Source organism: Lytechinus pictus, chromosome 2 (assembly GCF_037042905.1).
Source record: "Lytechinus pictus isolate F3 Inbred chromosome 2, Lp3.0, whole genome shotgun sequence".
In the NCBI taxonomy this organism is placed as follows: domain Eukaryota; kingdom Metazoa; phylum Echinodermata; class Echinoidea; order Temnopleuroida; family Toxopneustidae; genus Lytechinus; species Lytechinus pictus.
The window spans coordinates 66394504-66411950 of NC_087246.1; the positions used below are offsets into that span (position 1 = coordinate 66394504).

General features: G+C 37.7%; 1 protein-coding gene across 1 annotated transcript in view; it reads right to left on the reverse strand.

Annotated features, from left to right (window-relative positions):
- Positions 1–392: 392 nt before the first annotated feature.
- The window catches only part of LOC129255139 (NACHT domain- and WD repeat-containing protein 1-like), a 91617-nt gene continuing 74562 nt past the window's right edge, over positions 393–17447 (reverse strand). Inside the window, exons 4-12 of the mRNA XM_064095449.1 lie at positions 17059–17317; positions 15615–15778; positions 14953–15175; positions 13932–14272; positions 13297–13503; positions 10623–12365; positions 9269–9453; positions 8265–8389; positions 393–7940 (exon numbers count right to left, since the gene is read on the reverse strand). Coding sequence (XP_063951519.1) covers positions 7723–7940; positions 8265–8389; positions 9269–9453; positions 10623–12365; positions 13297–13503; positions 13932–14272; positions 14953–15175; positions 15615–15778; positions 17059–17317 — 3465 coding nt within the window. The 3' untranslated portion in view covers positions 393–7722. The remainder of the gene's footprint in view (positions 7941–8264; positions 8390–9268; positions 9454–10622; positions 12366–13296; positions 13504–13931; positions 14273–14952; positions 15176–15614; positions 15779–17058; positions 17318–17447) is intronic.

The window sequence follows — 17447 nt, forward strand, 5'->3', positions numbered from 1 at the left end:
GTTTTTCAAAGATCTAATAAAAAGTGTACACTTTTTGTATAATGCTGACAGAATCAGACTTGTTACCTTGATTTAGACCAGTTGTTCAAACTGACTTTCAAGAAACCATGGCAACAGGAAATAAAAACAGCCAACTCTGTCCAAGTCAAATTTCTTTGTGACATACTCGTTTGATAATTCTGCCATTAACGGTAAATGCAACATAAAAGCCAAAGCATGGTAAACTACACATTTCTTGAAATCACAACTGATGGCAAAGTTACCATTACTGGAATAGCACAGAGCTCATAGATCAAGTTTATCTTCTCTCTCAAACATCTCATCAAACTTATTAGATCAAGCTAACATCAACTTTACTCATAGCTATCAAGAACTACACTGAGTCAGGGACATGCGACAGAGGAGGCCGACATCTCGGATCCATTTTATTATTCTCATTAATTTTATCATCTTACATCAATCTTCCTCTCATCAATTATATAGAATACTTGATTACTTTATTCTTTTAAAATGTCAAATTCGTTCACATTAATACAAGTAATCAATTCCGCATAAGAATTCGAGACAGAAGAGGGTTTAGTAAAAACACATATACACATAATAGTTTCTTCCCTTTTTATCTCCTAAACATTGACTCCAACAAGAGTATTAGTTGCAGTAAGAATTTCTCATTTTCTGTCCATGATCAATTCAACGAACGGAATGTTTCTGGGAACAATGCAGTGATGAAGTTTATTACATTTTCACATTTGTTATTGATTTGATAGAGACACAGAAATGGATGCTAATTCAACTCACACGGACAAATGATTTTGTGCAAAATGTGGATGAACCGATGGATAATAACACTCAAGACAGTACTGAATAAGTGATTGAACATCCATTTTTTTTCTGATTCTCAATGCAGCATGAGAAAACCTGTCCTAAAAGAGCTTCTACAAATGTTATTCCATATGCTAATGCCTTGAAGAAAAGAGTTTGAAGCCATGACCTTGTATGCACCGCCCACAGACGTGCTGCCGACAAGAATTCAAACATGTGGGACTGCAGTCTAGGCCCATAATATCGGTTTGAATACATATACACTTTGTTTACTTTGAAATTCCTGCTTATTTCAGTCATGTTGATTCATTTTTGCATATCAAAAGAAGCTCTAAACTTTGGTAGAGACCAAACACAAACCACCCATAACATATAATCAGTGCATAGAGCGCAGGATTCCAAGCAGTATATGGTAGGAACTAACATCAATGGTTTGAAACATCCAAAAATATCTCTGGAATAGAATGCATGAGAAGAGATCCAGAAAGATCCAGTACATACAATCTCAACACATATTTTCCTCTTCTACAAAAAAAAAAAGAAATCAAGATACTACCATATGCATTGGTAAAAATTTTCTTGTTCATAATATATAATTGTATGAACTCAGACCCCACTCTCTACCCCTAATAACAGAGAAAAGCTATAGCCTATATGATCCTTTAGCACATACATTACTGGACAACTCCATACATGTAACATATACGTTGATTTTCACAGACTTTGTACATCAATTTATCCAATACAACTACAATGAGTATAATTTATGCTATTTCCCTTTAAAGGAAAACATAAGAAGTCACAATATCATATATCATTACAAGCACATTTATTAGTAGTCAATGATGTTATAAGTAAATATTAAAAAAAAAAATGATTTCCCTGTACAAAGCTATTTTCAAATCACTACATCACAAACTCAAACTATCTTTGATTATCTAGTACTCAAATCTCTCATCACTATAACATGTAGAAGAGTATTAAACACATCAAAACAGCTTCATATAGGTAAACTCTCATCCCTGTCTGAAGGTTATTCACAATTATTTAATATCAAAATCAGCTTTCATAGTTGTCCATACGCAGGCCTACTCTAATTCGCTTTGCGTCGACAAAACGCAACACTACATACTCAACTCCACAGGTTCAACAGAAGCTTGTTATTCAATCATGACATCTATTGCATATGAGACACAGCAAAAGAAATATGAGTGAGAGAAAGTCGCTGCTAGCTCTCCCTTCACAACCTCCTTATCTATGCTTTCAATACATTCAGATTATCACGGAGATTCCCACTTCTTATCAGCCTTTACATGTAAACATCAAAAAGAGAATCTGTATATCTACAATTCATTATATGCACCCCAATATTCCTTCGTTCCAATTCCAATGAATTTCATATCAAGATAACGACCATTCCTATATCAGTATCTCTTTATCACAATTAAACAGAATATTGGTCAAATATTTGCAGATATTTACAGTCAGAACAATATAAATAAATCATCATCGATTTCCTTTTTTCTTTCAACCCCTTCTCTTGATCGAGCTTATAATTTTATTTGGCAACTCTAGATTAACAATAACGGACAGCATCGATCATCAAATATGCTGCTCAAGACCACATTATTATTATTATAAGACCTGAAGAATACACATCGTTTGGAAATCATCAGGCTCACGTCCACAACAACAACAACTTCTATAACCTATAAATGCACACATGGACACAAATTATCATTTCGTCTTTACACTACCATAGGAATGAAAAGAAGTGGTGGCTGTGAGAGAGAAAAGGGTGATAGCGGAAGGGGGCTAAGGGGGTGATCTGATAATCAAAGGGTATACAGGGAAGGTGTGAGAGAGGGAGAGAGAAGCGGGAGAAAGGCAGGGACAGGGATAGAGACAGAGAGATAGAAAGAGGGAGGGACAGAGAGAGGAAGAGAGACAGAGAGAGTGTGAAAGATTGACAAACAGAAACAGAATTTAGAGAGATAGATACAGAGATAGACAGGCAATGCCAAACAAAGACGGGGGAGTAGAGAGGGGAAAAGTAAGAGACGAGAGGAGAACTGTACTTGTTTGAGGAAATGCCGATGAGCAACTGTAGTATCAAATACAAGCACACACAGGTTTTGAGGTTTTATCGATGACAAAATGATGTAATAAATAGCTCAAGTGACATGAAAAAAAACATCTGACCTACGAAATATACTGGTGCACAGCTGTATTCTTTTTTCTTCCTACACAGGTATTCAAATGATAGTTACATAATGATTAGGATAAGAACGTGACAGGGGAAAAGGCCCAAAGCCTTACATCAGCAAACATTGATAATGCTATCCTTTCATAAAATTAGCTTTGTTGAGTGTAAGAGTTAGGTTGAAACCCAACCCCTGTTTAAATTGAAGTTATTATAACCATGGACCTATGAAAGCTGGACATTCATCGGTTAGTTAATGAATTCACTAACATCTGACTGTCATTGTCATGTGAATAACATTCTCTTCATATTTATCTCCTGTTATACCATCATGGTCGCCGTCAATTAAACCATGAGTTACAGAGGCTTTCGGTGATTAGACATTTAACATTAGACAAATTGTATGCGCAGAAGGTAATAAATTACCTGAATTCTCGGAAATTAATGTGCAGTTCTGGTTTACAAATGGTTATCTTAGTTCCATGGTTTTTATTTGGAAAAATGTATGAATATTTCAAGATAGAGGCTGAAATGAAATTGATTGATTGTAATTTATAATCACATTTTAAAGATTTCCTCATAATATTCCAGAGAAACATGGTGGGTTTCTTGTAGGGGTCATCCCCCTCTCGTTGTTAGAAAAGTCATTATGAGTGTGCAGAAGCGTGCAAATCGATAATAATAAATTTGATATCACAAAAATCGTCTGCTTCTCAATTTGCTGTTCCAAATCTGAAACATCTTAATTGAAAGGTATAATCTGCTACAAGACATCAGCCAACAAACGGCAAAAAGAGCAAAACATTCCTTTGTGAAGATCAGATTCGCCTTGGTAGTCGCTATTGTCAAAGCACCTGTATGTTATCATTAATATGCACATAATCAGGAGACGGCGACTATGATTGCATCAAAAGAATGCTCGCGTTAATCGTCCATTTCTTATAGGTCCATGTTATAACCTACTGAAAAGGAAACCAGGGCCCATAACACAAAGCTTAGCAATGATTGCAGAATATTTGTTGCGATTGATTGCATTGACAACAATGAAAATCAAGTATACAATTGCTAAACTTTGTGTTAAGGGACTCGGAACAGTCCCTGTACAACTTTGCAAACAGGAGGTACTTAGTAATTTAAGGTCAGTGACTTATTCAATCTTTACCAATGCATTTTAATACTCAGATATTGAAATGTATGAATAATCAAACAACCTTCCCTGTGAGCATTACCAAATCATTATTGGAAGTTTGGGATACAGGAATAAGCAGTTGACCTTTTTCAGCAACAGTCTACAACTGTTGTCATTGCTGGCTCTATGCTTCTAATGACTCAGGTCGACACTCTAAATGAAGAAAAAAAAATCATGCTGACTTCATTGTGTTGATTGCATTCGCAATCTAGTGCTATACTGTGCATTCTATGAACCCAGACAGAGATATTGTTTGAGTGCTTTTGAATCATTTTAATTTCAATCTTTGAATTGCCATCATTTTATGATTGGCAACACGTCCTTTGAGCATGATTCAGAATCCTTGGGTTTCGTAATACACAAGGAAAAAATGGTAGTCTCCCCACTGTATTGACATATTCATAAACTGCTTCATAATTCCAGAAAGTTAGCACTCTTATCAATTACAAATGCATGATGAGATTGTATAAATATAATGCCCATTATTAGTAGAGGGATTTTTCTATGTACCTCTCTTACAAAATGCAATGACTTTAAGACTTCTATATACCAAATACACTTTCAAAAAAACTTTGAGCTTGTTCTTTGTGTTTATTGAGCACAACCATTGGTCTTCACCTAGAGTAAGAAAAAAGTTTTTTTTCTTTTCTTTGTTTTTTTTACAAGAACATATAACATGCCATGCAAGTTTTGAGTTCTTCTGCTCAACAAGAAATCATACAGTGATGATGTTATTTATAGACATCAAGGTTATTTTTAAGTTTTTTTTCTTTCTCTCTCTTTCTCTCCATTTTTCTCACTACATACAATATTTGTGTGGATAGAGGCAACAAGAGAATCTATTAGGGGGTCGAGCACTGGCCGAGAGCTCAAACACACACACAGACACACAAACAAAAAACGCACATTATGCATAAAATCCATGATTTATGCATTGCAAGTAATGAAACATACTTGAGAAGGTCATGACAAGGTCAAAGTCAAGGTCAATGACAAGGTCAATGTCATAACTACCACACAGAAATATGTACAACCAGACAAATTCAATACCCTGCATATTCAGTTTCCAAACGTGTATTACATTCATTTTCCCATTTCCAATTTTCCAATCATCAATTCATTCCTACATTGAAACCGTAGTATGAGTTGCAATCAAAATATGAACTCAATATCTCCTCATAAAAATATGAAAGCTGCTCTTTGTAAGGGAGATTCCAGTCCGATTTCATTTAAAAATGGAAGTGGAAAAAAGAGATATAATGGTTCAGTAAAAATGCAGAGAATAAGAGGACATAACTTGAAATTATATGTCTTATAAAATCTTAAAAGTTTTCGAACAAATTAGCAATTCAGTTGTGATTGTTATGTCATCCTAACACAATACACTTATGTGCTTGTGAACACAAGGCCTAGCACTTGATTGCAAAGCTAATATTTAAAATTGATTACATTAATCAATTATACAAATAAACTGTACAATGAATTTCTAAGCTTTTGTGTTGTATTATGGAATCTCATTGCTTCATGTGAGGATGACAGCAATCCTGAATTTGGAATATTTGAAATATCAACATCATGATCTCAATCAATAACAAACCAAATCATTACTTCATAATCTCCACTGCATTTTTACAGTCCAATGTTCTTGAAAATTTTGATTTAACACTTGCAAAACCCTTGCATAACCCTTGCAATAAATGTATGATTCTTTCAATTTTTTTAATGCGCAATAGATAAAGTCCCTGCACCAGCTACAGCACATAGATGTTATTGTTAACAGGGGGGCTTTTCATAAAGAGTTTAGTCAGTAATTTCCACTGACAAATTTACTCTCAGCCAATCAGATCCAAGGATTTCTAGTTGCTTATAACAGCTGTCGGTAAAAATCAATGACTAATTGTTTCATGAAATGCTCTCCACATGTAATGATGTTGAGGATAAAAATAATGATGACCAAGAAAAATGCCTTTGAAGACTACAAATTGTCCTCCATTTGTAACATTTTACAGAATATATTTCTTGATGGAACAAAAAAATAATCAAAGTTTAACTACACTCATTATACAACTTATATTTTCTGTATGCTTTGACAACAGTTTAGACATTATTGTAACCATTCTCCATGATTGCCTGTGACAAATAACCACAAAAATCCATTATAATTAATCAATGGCTATCATGATTGACTTTTAATACAGAAAATATGTTTTTCCCCTTAAAATGACATCAAACATCAAATAATTTTGACTTTTAAACAATTCATACTCTCTAAAGCGTTAATGATAATTATCATTCCACTTTTGTGAACTGATAAATTTGGCAGTCATGTTGCAAATTTTTACATTAAACTAGAATAAATATTTGAATGTCAACTTCAAACTTCTTCACTAGCAACCACCATCAGGCCCCCGTTTCATATACTTATCAGATACCAGATGTACCAAAATTTACTCTTATCCAATCAAATCGCACAATGTCAGTAGCTTATAACCGTTGTTTGTCACAGACAGTTAAAAAGAGCTTCATGAAACAGGATTTGGTTTCACAGAGCGATGATTTTTGCTCCTGAGCCAAGTCTTGTGAACAGTAGTAGTTCATCAAATCATCCTCAATTATGGAAAACAATCAGTGTCATGCTTTTTTATTATTATGCATGCATTGTCCCCTTGAAGAAACCAGATGCATGCTAATTGGGTAAAACAATGGTATAATCTGCTTTCCATAGTTGTGATAAATTGGATCAATTGCAACTCATTGCAAGATGAGGCAGTGTCTCTCTCTCTTCCCAATTTAGAGGTTCCGCATGAAAAGTTCAAGCAATGCCTCACCATGAAATTCCATTGCATTTATTCTATGCCATTTTCTAATCATTCCTGGGGGTGTTTCACAAAAACTTTATACTTGGAGTTATTCTTAAATACTGACGCGCACATGATACATGTATGTAACACGTAGTCTTATTGATTGCTACGCAGTAGCGTGCATCCTATTATCACGATTTGACCAATGCGGTAATGCCTTTTATACCGCACACAACTGGACCTTTAAGTGCTACCCTAAGTCATACTCAACTGTTTGTGAAACACCCCACTAATAACCTACAGATGTAGGATAGCATTGGTATGAAAAAAAATGCCTATGTTCTTCAGGGCACTGATGTGACACATCCTACCATTCCTGTAACGACAATCCACACCGATAAACTTTTAATAACAAAATTGAAGAGATCAAGTTTGCATTGCAAGATTCCAATAATGAGTTCTAGATAATATAATATAAATCCATTGATTACATCTAGAAATATCATACTTTGACACTGATTTCCATAATGCAATCATTGAGCTGAATTGTCAGATTTTCATTATAGAATTTCAGCAATGCAAAATAATTCCAATAAGGAATCAAAAAAAATTTTCATTGAAATTCTTGCCATTATATATTTCAAACTCGCGAGATCCGAGACTGCATACGTTGGCCACTATCTACCGCCTACAGGTTTTAGGTCTCATTAACTCTCGGAGGGATTAACATCAAATTCCTCCCCCTTTCGTGCCGAATCGCCAAAGGTTCCTGCATCCTTGGGTATTGGGGCGGAGCCTTTGGAGCGTATCCATAGAGACACAATTTCCCTCTGTCCCTGCAGACCAATCACGGCACACGTACCATCTGCAGATATCTGGCAGCAGCTGATTGGTTTGTCAGGCGTGAAGGCTGCGAGACACGTACCTACATGAAACAAAACAAAAAGAAATGCATGAATGAACATGTATATAGGTTTTACCTAACACTTCAGCTGATTCATAATGATTCTGTAAGGTTACACATGTGATTCTATTAAAAATTATAATATTTTGCCATATTTATGAGATATCATATAATTTTGGCAATTTTATTGCATTTGCATTCACTCTAGGAGTTGGGAAGTTACAATTTTAAAATGGCATGTTTGGTCATGCATGTTTAGTCTTTAAAAAATTAGAAAATGACACTATGGCAAATTATCTGACTGATGTACACAGTTTTAATTTGTTTCTGTTATAAATGCATCACCTTTCTGGAGATCCCAGGCCCTGATGGTACGATCCTGATGTGTTGAATCATATGTGAGGCAGACTGTTCCATTGTCTGATAGGTATAGCCTATCTACTGGATGGGTGTGTCCCTCCAGGGAGTACCTTGAGAATGAAGCATATATAAATTCAGCATTTAAATACTAAGGTGAAGAATACCTTAGCACGGTATAATTTCAAGAAACTGGCTCAAGCAGTTATCATCCCATGAAGGTCAGAATTGGAATTAGTGAATTCATTATCAAAAGAATTGAATGCATATGAAATTCATTTTAAAAAAAAGTAACAATTGTTCTTCATCACACAAACATTCTGACTTAGCATGAAGCTTGTTAAAGGGGAATCCAGCATTGGTCATAAAATATTGCGTTGGAAAGGAGAAAAGAAATAAAGCAGAATGGTGAAAATATGAAAGAAATTGGATAAGCAATAAGAAATGTATAGCTGCTTTAAAATTGAGAACCCTAATATTACGTAGATTTCAAATTGGCAACTGGGTAAGGAAATTCTGACAAGGGGCAAGGACAACTTTCCCATAAGCCATGTACTTAATTATCAGGGATTTGTGGTTTTCTCCTTAATACCAATTCCCATGGGGCAATAACCTAAATAAAACCCAGGTAGTATATTGTTTTATGTCCTCATGAAAAAAAAAAAATCGAAGCAAACCTTTTGAAAAATTACATTTTAGCCATTTTATGTATTGGGGTACATGGAAGAGCAATCCTTGCATAATATCACTATGACATCACAAATGCGGCCAATTTGAAGTCTCCATGGGTATAGTGATTACCAATATTTACAACTTTTTAAAATTCATTACATTCTTATTGTTTGCCTGATATTGTTCAAACTTTCAGCTATCAACTTGTCTGAATTTTCTTTTTCATCTAAAAACAAGTTTTTATTTGGGTTGGATTCCCCTTTAAAATGGATAGCCCACCCCCCCCCCCCTCCAACTCATCAGCCTGAGAAGGGACTTACTTCATAGATCCTGAAGCCAGGTCCCAGACCAGAATGGTTGAGTCCTCGCACCCGTTGACCACGCACATTCCCTCCGATGAGATGGCCACACATGTGGTGTTGACCGGTGGCTTCCATTTCTTGAAGAGCTGACCGCTTTGAAGGTCATAGACAATGACAAAGTTGCGTGTTGGATCCTCCAACTCCTGTGTATGATGAAAAGAAGATTTGAGGTGCAAACACAGGAAAAAATTAGATGAGTGACAGATTACAATTATCAAAAACAAAATCATTTAAGCCAATGTTACGATTATGTGCTCTCTTGCTAGCTTGTGGACTTCGGTCGTTAATAGTGTTTGTTTTTTTCAACTTGATAGGATTTGGTAAAATTATCAACATTTCTTGGATAGATAAAAAGATAATATACATTAATGTATTTAGGGTGAAGAGTGGTGGTGTCTGGTTCATTCCATTTTACTTTCTATTAAAATCACAACATATGTCATGAATTTAGCTGTGATCATGAGATAGAAGTCTTGCATTTGAGAAATGAAGCTTATTAGTATATAGTTCAAGGGCCAGTTTGTTGCGCTATTAAGCTTGAACACAAAAGGTGTCAATGAATGTCGTTGCTAATACCTTCTGAATGTAGAAAATTTTGAACAGTTCAAAAATTTTTGCAATCAGTTACGAAAGGCCCATCATGGCGTTCATACAGGATCACACAACAGTGGTAACAAGGTATTTGGTTTATTGCAATGTTTGAACAAGGCTTTCTCAAAGATTCTCGATAAAAGCTCCCTTTTCTCCTAACTTTGAATTCAATATTCCCTTTCTTCCACAATCATGGATGTTTTTTTCTCATCTTTGAGTAAAACCAACAACAGATATCCAGGATCTGTCTCAGGAATGTTTGCAATCAATCACTAGATGACAATGGCCAATTAAGATCATTATGGCCAGTGCAATTTGTTCAAATTACTGACCGGGATCGAGTCAGGAGTCTCCATTTTTTATCCAATGCAAATCTGTTTATTACAGAACCCTGAACCCTGTCACACAACGCTAGCGCTTGATCGTAAGGCTAATTTCATGCTTGATTACATCAAACATTATGTACAATCAAGTGTACAAATCAACTGTATGATCAATTGCTATTGGGTTAAAGCCCCCTGGTAGATGTTTCATAAAACTACGAGCGACTGGTGACCTTTTATTATGGTAATTGATTTTTCATTTGCGTTGAATCAGTTCTTAAGAAAGTGTCACCTGTTGTTTGTAAAATACAAGCAGCTTTATTAAATACCCACCAGGTATACTTTCCAGCAAATTATCATTTTGGTCAAGGAAACACTGTTATCACTGGTCTGCTTACCTTGATGACAGAGACCACGTAGTGACCATCATTGGAGATCGCTGCCATTCGGGTGACAAACTCATGCTGCTGAATCCTGAAGTCATGGATGAGTTTCCTGGCATTCAGATCCCAAACCAGGAGTGGGCTAGGCTTCTGGGTTCCGTCTCCACAGACGCATCTCTGACCATTGGCACTGACCAACAGACTGTTGAGGAACCTATCCTCACCAGCCTTGAAGGTGGCCACAATGGCTCCAGTTCCCACGTTGATAATGTTGACGTACATACGGTTCCGTGAGAGGGCCACAACATGATCCTTGTCATGCAGCGCGAAAAATGGCATTTGTTGATTCATGATGCCCAAAAGCTTTGTCTCGAAGGTACCAGTGTCAAGGTTGTATATCTTCAGCTCCCGATTACACAAGACAACAACGCGGTGAGCTTCGATGAAGCAAATATCGCGGGGGCTGTCAATGCCCTTCAACGTTCTGACGGGTTTTTGAGAGACTATATCCCACACAATCAACTCCCCATTCGCAGGTGACACAGACACCATATACCACGGCTGGGACTTAACCTTGTAGAGCTGGGTCAACGAAGGTTCCTTGGACTTCTCGTTGTCTTCATCAAGGGCTTCATCCTTGGCATCACTGACCTTAAGGAGACAAGATGTGGAGGGGAAGAAACTAATATGAGGGGGGTTGTTGGCAACCTGAAGCAGCTTACTCATGTGGGGATGCTTACTCTTGTTCTTTTCAATAGATTTGTCCAGTCTCTGTATGAGCTGAGTGAAAAGCTGAGATCCTGAGCATGATAAAGCATACGCGGACAACTGCAGAAACTCTTCCATCAGTTGTAGATCCTGATTCGATGCATCTCTTGTCTGAGCCAACCGCACATCCTCAAGCACATCATACACATCGCAATAAGTTAGTTTTTTCACCAGCCAATCAATATCCCACACATACTTGTCCACAAATTTCTTGTCTCCAGTGTGGAAAACATGGTAACTGACTTCTCTAAACTTCCGTAGATTGTCCACTTTGCCAAACTCATTAGGTTGGGTCAACACCAGCCTGTCCATGACCATTTCAATTCCACCTTCACCAACATAGGGCTTTTTCTTTCCCAGTGACCATCTATCCTGGAAGTAGTCTTGGATGGTCATATGTAGCTGCACGCGATCTTTATCGTTAGATAAATATTGCTTGGTTACCACTTCCCTAAAACAAGAGTGTCCCCAACTTCTTAAGTACCGTCCGTTAACGTTGCACTCTTGTAAACACGGACCAAGCTCTTGACAGAGGGCTACCCATAATAAACTTGGCACGCGTCTCAAAACTTGTGTCCTCTGTGCGTACAGTTCATTCAGCACAGCCTCATCACATGAGAGTATATCGTTCATCTCAGCATCAGAGATGCCGTCCCTGGCTATTGACAAGTATCCAAGGGATCTCGCGACTGCCATCTTGCCGTACCGCTTTTCAATTGTTTCAAGATGCATTCTGAATTGCGACAACACATCCTTGCCAAGATTTGTAGTCGCCGGTGGGTCATAGCTGTGCCATGTACAAGCTGCTTGGCATGCTAACCTGATGTAGAGTGGGTGCGGACATGCAGCAATGGCGTCTTGTAACATGCTGTATTGATCATCAGACAGTGTTCTTCGATGACTCTTGAGAAGTGATTCACTTAGTTTGGCAGCTTCATCATTGGCTAGTGGAGGTATCTCAATAAATTGAGCACTGTCTTTCAGGTGGTTCTATAAAATGGAAATATAAAAACAAACCAAATTCAACCTCTATTGTAATAAATGAAAAAGAGAGTTTATCACAGAAGATAAAGATAAATTTACACCCTAGTTTAAAGGACAGTGGCACTCCCTTTTATTTGGCCAAAGGAGGATGAAACAATATCTATAGTTTGTTCACCTAAGCAAATGGAGTTGAGGTAATTATGTATCTTAGCCAGCCTGTGTAAGGAAACTTTTTAAAGTACACAAATACTACATATATACAGTATCCACTTCAGGATCAGAAACACAGAGATGTGCCATCAGCAGCAAAGAGAGTGCATTAAAGGGGAATCCAACCTTGATCATACAATGTTGTGTGAGAGAGGAGAAAATAAGTAAAACAGAATCATGAAATTTGAGAGAAATCAGACAGGCTATAGATTATGGCTGTTATAAAATTGAGATTTGAATATATTGCCAACTTTTTAAGCCATGTACTTAATTATCAAGGATTTGAGGTATTCTCATAAGTACCTATTCTCTGGGGCAGTAACCAAAATATAACCAAGGTAGCACATTGTCGTATGTCCCCATGAAAGAAAAACATAATTTGAACTAAAATTTGTGGGGGAAAAATGACATTTTAGCTATTTTATGTATTGGAGTATAGAATGCAGCCAATTTGATATCACTATGGGTACAGTAATTGCCAATTTTTACAACTTTTAAAAATTCATAACTCTCTTATTGCTTGTTTGATAGTGCTCAAACTTTCATCTATCTGCTTTATCTGATTTTTCCTCTGATTAAAATAAAACACAATTTTTTTTTCCTGACCATAATTAAAGCAAAACGAACATCACAGTTTGAACAAGTCTTAATATAATGAGGCAAGTCAGGGCTATTCATAATTGAATTACAGGACAAAGATGGGAAGTTCAACAGAATTCATACAAACCTGAAGTTTGCTGAAGCCTTCAAAGTCCTTGCCCCTCGTTGTCAGGACCATCTTGACCGATGGAGCTAGGGTCTTGGGGATGGCACTGAGAGCTTCAGCTTCGTCGTCATTGAACTGATCCAAGCCATCAATGACTACCACAAGAGGGCGCTGTACTGTGACCTTCTTGAGCAGCTGGGCGAGGTCTTTATGCAGTCTCTTCAGGCCCTAAAAAAGCATACAAAGTTTCACATGCAACGTCAAAGGAGGGTGTTGATATTGTGAAAGGTACAATCCTGTTGCATTCTGGAGTGGCAAGGGTGCTTTCTCTTACATTTTCTAGTTTAATACTATTTTCCCTATGAACTGCTGGGATGAAACTTTCAGTTTTGCAGTCTACAAGTTTGAAATCATCACCATTACCACCTCCACCATCATCGTCATTATCACCTCCACCATCACCATCATCCTCCTGTTTTTGGTCTTGTTGATATTATAACTATCATAACCTGAGAAGATTTTTCTCTTTAGAAACTATGGATACTCATGATTAGCTTTTTTTCTTAGACAAAGCTTTAACGTGGGCACCTCAGATTTTTAACCATTTTAAGAATCTAATTTCAATCATTCAATTTGCTCCTTTTCTCTTTGCTTACCCTAGCTCCAATGGATATATGCTCTCCATACAGGTAAGCAATTTGCTCACATACACTCCTGAAGACCTGATTAGGGGTGGATGATTCCGGTGATGACCCAATGAACCTGACTACGCACGCGCTGTTTGGTAGGACCTGCTCTGCCATCTTGGCCGTCATGGCTGCAAGGGCAGACTTGCCACAACCGGTGCAGCCATGCAGCACCAGAGGGACATTGTCCTCACTGCTCAAGTAGCTGCTGATCTGGCCAGTGAGGGCGCTACATCCTTGGAATGTTTCTACATGCTTCTGGCAGAGGGTAGTGTGGTGCTGGAGCTCTGCATGCAGGCGACGATGGATTCCTAAGAAGACACAGATACATCACGAATTGAAAAATGTACTCTTTGTCACATTTAACAAATGCTCTGACAAAAACTTGATAGAGAAGTGAAGCTGGATGTTCCTTATGAATTCTTTAACACTGTCACATTTCTTTTTAACAATACTATTGGCCTCTCTCAAATAATTTTTGTCAGATGGTGTTGGAAGATTGTGTATTCAAAATGAACATGTTTTAAATATGGCTAACTCTATCCGTCATTTTCGAGATACTTCTATAAACCAACTGTAAAATTATTTAAAATAATCAAATAAATGACACACATCCCCTTTCTATGACGGTAATGCTAGACAACAGAATGTGATATGTTTATGGAGGCTGCAAAATGCAAAGTGGAAGGAAACATTAGGGTGACAGTAGTAATCTCAACATGATTTTGTTACATAACGCTACATTTGCCTCATCACACAAAAATTGTTAAATTTATCCAAGGTCATATTCGTGTATGTCCTTTTTAAATGGCCTCATTGTTCCTCATGTTGGTCTAAGGGGAATGTTTGGTGCTCCTTTTTATTTCCTCATTGGTGCTGTAATAAAGAAATATGCCATAGAGTAAAGTACCCTTCCCTTAAAATTGTTAAAAATAGAAGGCCTCCACATCCCCTGGAATGGACATAATTCTACCAAAAGGACGTGACTCACTAGTTGCTTTGACCTCCTCCTGCCTCTCAGCAATGGCCCTGTCGATGAGTTCCTTGACGATGGTGTGGACCTGGTTGCAGAAGTTCTCCAGATACTGAGAATGGGTGGAGACACCATCTGGATCCAGACCCTTAGGTCCCCAGTTAACCTCAAAGGGCATGTAGTTACCCTCATTGACCTTGGTGTGGAGACGCTTGGTCAGCTGGGCAAGCTGCTCCGAGGACTGTCAAGAAAAATTGAAACATTTGATTGATTTCACTCACAAACATTGACTTATGATAACGATAATAATAACAACAACAACAACAATAATAATAACAATACTAATAATAACAACAACAAACCCTTGCCTGCATACAATGTTTGGACTTTCTTCACTCCATATAGAGCCTTCCAGCAAGAGCTTCCAATGTCTAACTGGAGGCTTCAAGTTTGCCCATCATAAAAAGTGTATTCATCTAATGAAATAGCAACACACTTGATGTATTACATAATCTAATGCAGTATTTTCCTTAGCTAGTAAAAGCTTTCCAGAAGTAGCCAACATGCGTTACAGCATCTTGAACCCAAACAGGTCAACAATATTTCCTTTAATCTGCCACCATCTCTCACCAACATCACCTTCTATACCCCAGTGAATCCGTCAAGTGAGCATCTCTTACCTCACTATCGATTTCTCTCCCATCGTCCGTCTGCACCAGATCAAGGTAATTGGAGGCTGATGAGTCACTGGTATCGATGCCTTTGAAGACCCTGTGGGTCCACATGATGCTATCACTGGAGCTCTCGGGACTGAAGACTCCCTTCTCTGTCTCCATCTCAAGCACTGTTCAAAGGAAGATAATAATGATAGTTGAGTGCGATTGCAATACAAGTAAACAATGTTAGAGACTTATGGTCGTTATATATCATTGTAATGATCATCCAAAATCTTTAATATTTATCAACATAATAAGAAATTAATCTAATTGATTTCAATATTACTCCATCAGAGCCACCATTACAATACCTATAACCCAACCATACCACCATTGCCTTAATCATCAACAACATCAAGAGCAGCAGCACACACCACAATTATCATAATCATCCGACCTATATCATCAGATTTTTCATTATCTTAATTATCATCATATATCATCATTATCCTCCTTTTTCATTACCATCACCTGAAAGTCATCACCATCAACAAAACAACCACCATTATCACTATCGACAAAATCATCATCAAATATATTTATATTGATAATGATAATCATAATACACAAATCATTTTATAGGGCATATCACATTACGATATAAGATCCCAATGCACATCCTTTAGCCATGCAGCTTTCCTAGGGATGGATCATCACACATGTATCCATCGTAGCCATTACAAATAGAAAATAATTTTCATCATCAACAGCTCATCAGCATTAGTACCAACACCACCACCACCACTTCCTCCTCTACCCTTACTCCCTTAGCCCTCCTCTATTTTAGTCTAGATCTGGATGTTAGTAGTTATTTGTTTAGAAAGCCCTACACTTATTCATCCCACACAGTGTACACACACCATCTTTTTGTTTTAGTGAAAGAAGTGAAAATACGGTGTGCGTGCACTGCATGGGATGAACGAGTGTAGGGATTTCCAAACAAGTAACGACCAACATCCAGTGCCGACTGCACCGAAACGTTGTTAGCCTAACAGAGTGCTAACAGTAAACTCAGTCACATCTTTCGGATTAAGAAGTCAAAACATTTAATTCAATGTCTAAGTAATGCATTGTTGGGCCTCTGTTAGTGCATTGTTAGCGCTAACGTTACTATGCGGCTGCTACAGATCTAGTCTACCTCTATATCCATCAGCAGATCCACCATCATCAATCTCATCACCATACAACCATCACCAGTCCCACTCCTCCCCCAACCCCACCCCCTCTACCCTTTCTTCATCCACCTCCACCTCTTCAATTACCTCCCTCTTCCCCTCACCTCCTCTCCCTTCCTCTGCCCCCTCCTCCTCATCCAACTCCACCATCAGCTTCTCCTCCATCTCTACACCCACCACTAGCTCCACCTCCATCACCTCTTCCTCCACCTCCCTATACCAACTACACTCACATGATGCCATGTACATCTCTTTCTCCTCCTTGCCCCAACAGCTGCTCAGTATCTTGTGCACCTTCTCCTGGTTCTCCCTGCCTCCCTCCTCATCCCGGTAGACATAAACCGGGGGCGTGGCATTGGAGTCTAGATGATAGCATTGGGAGAGGATTGCTTTATCATCTTCTACATCAACCTTCTTCAGTAACCGGTCATAGGCCGATGCAAGGATCCGGAATGGGGCTGTACATCTCTCATACTTCTGATTCAGGAAAGACTACAAAAAGAATACAAACATTTTTTAAAGTGGATTATTTAGAAACAGCCGAATACATAGTATTAAAGCAAAATTAAGAAGAGCGTGACTGTGTCTTTTGGGGACAACAAAGAAATCATAGTTAACACCA